Source organism: Daucus carota, chromosome 2 (assembly GCF_001625215.2).
Source record: "Daucus carota subsp. sativus chromosome 2, DH1 v3.0, whole genome shotgun sequence".
In the NCBI taxonomy this organism is placed as follows: Eukaryota; Viridiplantae; Streptophyta; class Magnoliopsida; order Apiales; family Apiaceae; genus Daucus; species Daucus carota.
The window spans coordinates 54,750,202-54,759,127 of record NC_030382.2 but is presented as its reverse complement, the minus strand read 5'-3'; the positions used below and the strand labels follow the sequence as shown (position 1 = coordinate 54,759,127).

Below are 8,926 nucleotides of genomic sequence, written 5' to 3'. Positions count from 1 at the left end.
ATGAAAATGATGATATGACAATGGTATTCTGAGGTGGTGTTTGAAATTTGAATGGAGGGGCCAAATCGTTCCTTGCCGGTTATATATTGTGTTGTTTAAGACAACAAATTATGTATAGATTCTGGTGTGCTTCACATAACACATGACACCAACCATAAAAGTAAATTTCATTATCCGTGCAGATAAAAAAATATAAAACATACCAAACAAACTCACGAAAGATATCATTTAAAAGGTTTAAAAAAATTCAGAATTTGAGTATTATCAAATGTAATTAGATTTAAATAAGAAAAATGCTACATACCCAAAAAATTATCTCAAATTTTTCTCCAGATGTATCGGAATCTGATTGGCTGCCTTCAAAGATCCCTTTGTATATACATCAATCATCAACTCACAATTAATTTTCAAAAGTTTAAATCATGATTGAATATCATATGATTTTATAAGATAATCTAATATTTCTAAGTACTTCAAAATTTTGATATACTTTTTTTAAAATTTCGAATACACTTATATTTATTAATGAATAAAATCTTTTAAAATTCAGTAATACATACTTAAGTCATGAATTGGAAATCCGAATTCCATGACCTATTTAATGACTGGATATCGAATTCCTTAAGTCCATAAAAAGGTTTGCCGAAAGGGAGGAAATTGGTTGATTGCAAAAGCTGGTGGGACTCGAAAAGAGAGGCCCTCGTTCATTGAGCGGCTGTCAAGTGGTCATGCTTTCTACTGACCTGTCTCCCTATTTTTGTTCGCAATGAAAAGCCAAATCCCCACTGCAATGTCACATGCTCCATTTCATCTTTTCCACGTATATATTGGATGCACGTATACATATCGTATGAATCACAGTGGTTGCGAATTAGGTGACTGACGACGCGAGTCTTTCAATTATTTATAGCAAGCTTGGAATTTTCACTCCAATCAATATTTAATCGAACCATACCACATCCCCCTCATGCTACCAAATACATTTAGTAGGTATTTCATTAAATCAATAAGATCTGTCGATGGCTGATCAGTTGTACTCTCGTATTAAACTTGAATTTTAGCATGATGCTTGTGTATCTCTCCGGATAAAAAAGTGATAAAATTTAAGCTTGAAGTTTAGAAAACACGCAATAGTAGAAACTGTGTAATTACGGTCTCTGTTCTAAAAACAGGTGATTAATCAGGATTAATCCAAGTTCTGTAACTCTCCGAACCGATTAAATCTCCGATTAATCACCGATCATTCCAATTAATCTCTCATTAATTCAATTAATCTCCGATTAATTCTTGTTCTGTGACTTCACCGATTAAGTCTAATTTCCGCTTTTTACAACCCTGATTACAGTACTTAAATATCTGTATTCAATTAATTTTATAATTAGTAAAGAATATAACTATAGAAGGCTGATGCCATGTGTAGCGACTAGTGAGTGCTTGCTATGATACTGGTGTCAAGAAATTGCATACTAAATTTTAAATCAGATGTGGCCTCACTGAAAACTTCTTCGGTCCAAGAAAAGAATATGCAGCCCGGCCCAAAACAGCAAACTTCAATTGAAACACTCATCTAAACTGGTCGATCCTATGGCCCATAGAGATTTACCAGGAAAAATACGACAGTGGTCCCAGCGACCCAGCCCAAGGCAACAGTGACGTAAATCTTGTTTCATAATTATATTATTATATTATTATATTATATAATAAAAATTAAAAACTTTAGTTTCAGTCCTGATGTATATCTAGGTCTCAATTAAAATAATATTATACTTTGTTCTAGCCAGATATGGAATATTCTATAATTATCATATCATCAGAAAACTATAAAAAGAGAAAAATGGATTAAGAGGGATGGATTAATGGGAGAAATATTGTATTTTATATAATTATTAAGATAATATGAAATGGATCAATATAACGTGACAACAAAAATAGTCCCGGACCCAAGTTAGTAAGTTACATTGTATTATTAAATACTGTAAAAATATTAAACTATGTTATCTGTGCAAAGAATAGATTCTGCAGATGTAGGTAGACTAGTAATAATAAAGTTAAAAAAAATAACCGTTAGAGACACAAAACAGAAGATTAAGATTTGAGGCATTTAAATTCAACTATGCTTTGTCCAGCGTTAAGGAATATAACCGCAACGCAGCAGTATATCTATTTTACTTTCTCTTCTCTATGTAATCTATTTACTCGGTATACTTTTAATAGTACTAACGTATATCCCATTCATAATTCTACTTTTCCGTCAAAACATATTGATATAAAAATATACAGAAATTCTTTCGAGGAATACTCAATGACTACAAAAAGAGAAGACAAAAGAAATATCTACGCTGGTCTCTATTTTTAGGTGTAAACCTGGGCAGCTAAGTATTGTGCGTGCATTGTAATACTTGCCTGAGTAATTTCTGCCTCATCTCAGGGATTTGGAAGATACATACATTCCTCCTCTCGGTAACTTTTTTTATTACATTAATAATTTTTTTTACATATATACTTCTTATCACAGTCTGATGCATTAGACCATTCTCGTCGAAACCTTTTATGTGAAATAGAGGAGTTGGTATTTTTTTCATTTTTTTTTTTTGGATTAACTGTAGTATAAATAGCATTAAATTTTAAATTCTGATATATATTGTTCATTGTATCAGTCATGACACCTTCAAGTAAAGCTCCAGTCAGGCTCGAGGTTTGTGAATTCTTCTAGTTTGATTTTATCCCACGAATTTAAACCTTAAAGATCTTTTATTGTATATTTGTATCAATGTCTATTTTCTCTGTGATGAAATTGAGTACTGTATTGGAATATAAATTTCAGGGGGCAATACTTGCCACTCTTGTGTGTTGGTTCCTTGGACTAGGATCACTTGTGTCATGGAATAGCATGTTGACGATTGGCGACTACTACTACGAATTATTTCCTGTAAGAAACTCTCAATTAACCTGAAGAAAACTCGAAATTCGACATGTTCTATTACATGACTTTGTTTTAGCTGCCTGGTAATGACTTCGAACTCTCAAGAAGTTTATAAAATAAAGAAGAGATGTAATAAAAGACTTCCTTAATGTAATTTGGCTCTTTCTTTGTATAGCTTTAGGCGTAGTTAATCATTATTTGATGGCAAGATGCACTCTACTTATGTGTTCTATGGTGATTAGGTTGCCTAAGTAATTTGTTTGCTTAAAATTCAATTTCTTGTTGCAGGATTACCATCCATCAAGGGTACTTACGCTCGTCTATCAAATATTTGCAATAGGAACAATGGCAATACTTGCTTATAACGAGTCAAAGATCGATACTAGAAAACGTAATATAGCCGGATACATCCTCTTCTGTATTAGTACTTTTGCACTTATAGTGGTAAGTATTTCTCTCCTGAAACTTGGATAATCTGATTGTATATGTTAAAGAAGTTATAACAATTTCTTCCGAACTAACAGATTTAATTAAATTTTATATTAATGTTGTAGTTAGATTTAGCTACTTCAGGGAAAGGGGGTGTCGGAAATTATATTGGTATATGTGTCTTTGTTGGTGTTTTTGGGGTAGCAGATGCTCATGTCCTGGGTGGAATGGTAGGAGACCTCTCTTTCATGCGCCCAGAGTTTATCCAGGTGATCATGTGGTTATTATATTCCTGAGAATTTGCTTAAAAAATTTACTTCACTGCAAGATAGTTGAGTCAAATTGCTTGATTCATCATTTGTTTTCATAATAATTGCAGTCATTCTTTGGTGGTTTGGCTGCATCAGGAGCTCTTACCTCTGGTTTGAGGCTTATGACAAAAGCAGCATTTGAACATTCAGGAAATGGTCTTCGAAAGGGAACAAGTATGTCCACATCCTATATTGGAACTTAGAGTTGCTGAGGTCTTTCACCATTTGATCTCAAATTCTTATTTAACTCAAAACTGATGCCTTTATGTTGCTCTCATATCTGGTTTCAGTTTTTCTTTATGTCAATTTCATGCTTATATGTTGGTACGGTTCCTACCCAGAGGCCAGAGCAATTGGTCAAAAGATGATAGTATAATGGAATAATACTTTCTTTCTTTTTTGGTAATAGCGGATTACAGAAATTTAATATCCACACACCCCACATCCGCTAAGATTCAAAATCTCGACCTATTTTTACCAAGGCAAGAGAGGTGTAACTCCCCTGCAATGCTAAACATCCACATGTATATCATGCTTATCTATTCAGACTGTCTATAAATATGCAATAGAAGTGGACGCACATCTAATTTCAGACTGACATGCAATGCTAATTGTTGGTCTTTGAAAAATATCATAAATTACATTGTTAGTTGTGCAAGTGAAATACATATAGTAACAGTAACATAAGTTTTAAGCTGACAAATTTCTTCTGATTGTTTTGCAGTGTTGTTTCTTGCTATATCCACATTCTTAGAATTTATCTGCATATTTCTGTATGCATTTATTTTCCCCAAACTACCGGTAGTTAAGTACTATCGCTCCAAAGCAGCTTCTGAAGGATCAAAAACTGTCACATCTGACCTGACAGCTGCTGGCATCCAGAAACAAGAATTTCAAGAAGTACATTTAAATTCCATTCATTGTATTTCAATTAGTTTTTATAAAAGTCATTAATCTAAATTGGAGCTTTTGGTTTTGCAGGCTGATGATGATGCTAATCCCCAGAGGCTTACAAATAAACAGTTGTTCTTTCAAAACATCGATTACTTATTGGACTTGTTTCTGATATATGTCCTAACCTTGTCAATATTCCCCGGGTTCTTATACGAAAACACTGGTAAACACCAGTTGGGTTCATGGTAAGTACAATACTTTATGTGGCCAGTGTATTATTTATATTGAACAACCAGTCCTGTTTTGTTGCTTTGAGCATAATCATGTTGAATTTACAACACTTGATATGTTTATCTGCACTTAGATGTCTGTTCATTGCATAACCATGTTTTTGTTATCGTCAATAACCAAGAATTACTTGGATCAAATTAACATCTCAAAATTTTGTTAAAACTTGCTAATTTCTCAGTACTGGTTTTCAGGTATCCACTTGTTCTGATAGCAATGTACAACGTCCTGGATCTAGTTGGAAGATATGTTCCCCTGATAGATTTGATCAAATTGGAATCTCGGAAAGGCCTCATGATTGCAATACTATCCCGTTTCTTGCTCATACCTGCATTTTATTTCACTGCGAAATATGGTGATCAGGGGTGGATGATACTCCTTGTTTCATTCTTGGGATTAACCAATGGTTACCTAACTGTGTGTGTCATGACTGTAGCTCCTAAAGGATACAAGGTGCATCAACCAGGCAATCACTTGAAGTACGAACTTGAGTTTTTCTATGTTAAGTATTATTAACATAATGTTCATTTTCAGGGTCCTGAGCAAAATGCATTGGGGAATCTGCTAGTTTTATTTCTTTTCGGCGGTATATTTGCTGGTGTTGCTCTGGATTGGTTGTGGCTAATTGGTAGTACGGCTAAATTTTAAGAGGTAATAACTATCAAGCTCAGCATGTTGCTAGGAACAAGAACAAGTGTTACATTCTTTTGAGACTAGAATATCTGGTAGTAGATGAGAGTATATGTATATTCATCCTAGTACGTTACAAGTGAGGGTCACCTCAGAACTATTGCTAAACTATACTAGCTTATAGCCCGTGCAAGGCACGGGAGCTTTTTAATTATTTATAAATTTTTTAAATATATTTTAAATGGTGTGAAAAAATTTAATTAATAAATAATAAATTAAAATTTTCAATAAAATAAAATTCGAAATTATGATTTGTTTGTAAGTTAGAACTTTGGTAAATACATCATCACAGACATTAATGATTTCAAATAAATTATTTTAATCAAGCAATTCATTTTCTTGTATGTATCATGCCAAAGTATTAAATTCTATCTATCAAATTTTAATATATTTTGAGTGGAATACGTTATGCCAATTCCTATTAAATTATATTAATAAATGTATTTTATATTAAAATTATTATAATGTGATTTAAATATTTTTCAAAAAATTTATATGGTTCTAAATTAAAATTGATAAACATAATTTGTTTTGAATTAAGAAAAGGAATCATAAATATGCAATAAGAAGGTAGAATCTATTTTGGATTAAGAAAAAGTTTTTGTATTTGTTCCTCACATAAATCCGGCTTATTAATTTTAAAATATATTATAAAAAAATTGTGACGGTGAGATTTATATGATTCTACGAATAAAACTGGTAGGAAATATTTATTTAGGATTAAAAAAATCATATACATGTGAAAGACAGAATTTGTTTTGGATTCAGAAAAGGAATTATAAACATGCAAGTAGATATCAGTTGCCTTCTAGAACAGAATTTAATTTTGTTCCAATCTAACGGTGCTTATTTGTTCAATATAAAATCCAACGGATGATAAGCTTTTGGACCAGAGGACCATGCGACCAAATTATCTCCCTTACACTTATTATATATAAGTATATAATATAGACTCTGTGAGTGGCTTGGGTCCTTGGTGGGCTTCAATGCTTGCTGGGCTTTATACTTATTCGGATCGGGCCCAACAATTTCTGTAGACAAGATGACAAATTGATATGATGAAATGTTCTTCAAATTTCAGTTCCAGCGACAGAAATTGCTCAAACGATGTGGATGCTCCTACTGTAGTCGAAAATTGTATAACCTTTTTGTAATATATATATATATATATATATATATATATATAAAGGAGGATGCGGGCGTCTTCTAGAATTGCTCGATTCAGTCTTCTGATTTTTCTTGAATTTCGGATAGAAAACATAGTTACAATTCAAAAAATCATGTTTTTTTTTTTTTTGCCAAGGTCAAAAAATCATGTTTAAGAATTCTAAAGGTAATATAATTCTTTTCTTATCTGATTCTAAAGATCATACAATTCTGTATATATTTATATACTGATAATTCTAAACTGTTAAGAAATAGGAATCTTAAAAAAAAATATAATAACTAAAATCTATGAAATTCTAAGTAGTTAAGAAGTAGAAATCTTAAAAGAAAAGAGACATAATTTTATCCAATTATAATTATAATTTTATCATAATGTAAATGATTCTTGATTAGTATTATGCTTGAGGGGAGGGCGGCCCAAATTAATTTTTATCTAAATAATAATAATTTTTTTATTATTATTATGTTTGACGGGAAAGCGGTTAAAATAATTTTTTGTCTAAATTTATAAAAAATTTATAACGCCGCCACGAAGCGCGGTTTTTTTCACTAGTTTATCAATAAGAGAAAAATACTTGATAGATGAAGATTAAAATTGATTTTAAAAACGTGTAAATGGTTTGTAGAAAAATAATTTTTCGTACTTGTTTGATTTTCTGAAAAATATATTCTGGATCTTCCTTTGTTTGTTTGGTCTTTCACAAACTAAATAATTTTCAAGGAAAGTAATTTTTCTGAAAAATTAGATAAATTTTAGGATGATGACTTCCCGTTTTAAGAACGAGAAAATATTTTTTAGAATTAATTATTTTATATGTTTTTCATAATATTTCTGTGAACAAAATATAACTGATTTTATTGAGGACTTTATGGATATATTTTTCGACAACAATCAATTTGGATATATTTTTCAGCGGAATTCTTTCATGATAAATTTGTCTAAAAATTATATTTTTGAGAATAAAATTTTGAAAATTTCTGGAATGTTTTTTATGAGGATTTTACATTTTTTCAGAAAAATGTTTCATAAAGTTTTTTCACAAATTTTCTCAAAAAGTTTGTTGAAAAATTTTGGGCGGAAAATTATTTCTCGTAAATTTGGAGAATTTTTTTAAAATATATGAAAATTCTCGGGAAAATATTTATGTCTATAACAGTTTTTGTGAATATATCTCTAAAAAGTATTATTAAAAATATTTACATAAAAATAAACGAGGGCACAAATTCAACAATAAATGTATGTACATCCATTTAGCTATATGGTTTCTACATTTCAAACCCATATTTGATATGGGAGGAGAAAATAATATCTTTAACTCATACTTTAAATCTAGAATGAACAGGATTTTGATACTCAAATGGGAGGTGGGCATGGGATGTATTTTTTTACTATTTTTTGTTTTTATTTATATAATAAAATATTAATGTTTGTTACAAAATCAAATCAATGATGCAAAAAAATATAATAATAATAATAATTTTATTAATAATTTTAATTAATAACTTATTTATAATAAAAATGGTATATATTGATTTTAGTACTCGACCTAACCAAACACACTTCAAACTCGTACTGATTTAACACCATTCTTGTTCCAAGTTCCAACCACGTACCGTGCTCGAACCCCGTATCATCAGAAAGACACAGCATATATATTTTGTTAAAGAAAAGAAGAATGAAAAGGAATATCTATGCTACGCTAGTCTCCGTTTAAACCTAGGCAGCTCATATGAGCGACTGCCGACTGAGCGTGCATTGTATTAACTGCATGAGAGCAATTTCTGCCTGTCATCTCATCTCATCTCAGGATTAATTTGGCAGATATACCATAAGTAAACACACACGTTCGTATTTGTTCATCTTTGGCTTCAATCTTTTCTTGACAGAGACAGCTCTGAATCTTTAAATATTAGACTGTGACACCCAAATAGTTCCTTACCATTTTCCTCCTGGTAATGTTTTTTTATATTACATCTCTTTTTCTTTCTTTTTTTGACATAAATTAAAGCTACTATAATTGTTGATTGGTAGGATGATTTTATTCCTTATCTGTGAACAAATCACTGTTTGAGTTATGTTTTGCTTAGGTAATAGGTACTGCATTACTCATTAGACTATTCTCATGAAATCTTTTTATGTGCATTAGAGTTGTTTGGCGATTTTTTCTAAAGTATATTTAGAAATGTAATATAAAATATTAATGGAACAAAAGTTAAACTTTTG

General features: G+C 30.9%; 1 protein-coding gene across 2 annotated transcripts; it reads left to right on the top strand.

The window, feature by feature from the left end:
- The first annotated feature begins 2,192 nt into the window (after window positions 1-2,192).
- Window positions 2,193-5,710, top strand: LOC108208237 (equilibrative nucleotide transporter 3). 2 transcript variants are annotated; one of them, XM_017378753.2, is made up of 10 exons: window positions 2,193-2,460; window positions 2,658-2,695; window positions 2,825-2,929; window positions 3,212-3,367; window positions 3,478-3,621; window positions 3,732-3,837; window positions 4,388-4,563; window positions 4,645-4,802; window positions 5,040-5,298; window positions 5,380-5,710. In XM_017378753.2, exons 2-10 carry the CDS (start codon window positions 2,660-2,662, stop codon window positions 5,491-5,493), a joined length of 1,254 nt encoding a protein of 417 aa, XP_017234242.1. In that variant the 5' UTR covers window positions 2,193-2,460; window positions 2,658-2,659; the 3' UTR covers window positions 5,494-5,710. The 2 variants fall into 2 exon arrangements, with proteins under 2 accessions (XP_017234242.1, XP_017234243.1); XM_017378754.2 differs by lacking the exon at window positions 2,193-2,460 and adding an exon at window positions 2,538-2,569 and having other exon boundaries at window positions 2,825-3,006.
- The last annotated feature ends 3,216 nt before the right edge of the window (window positions 5,711-8,926 follow it).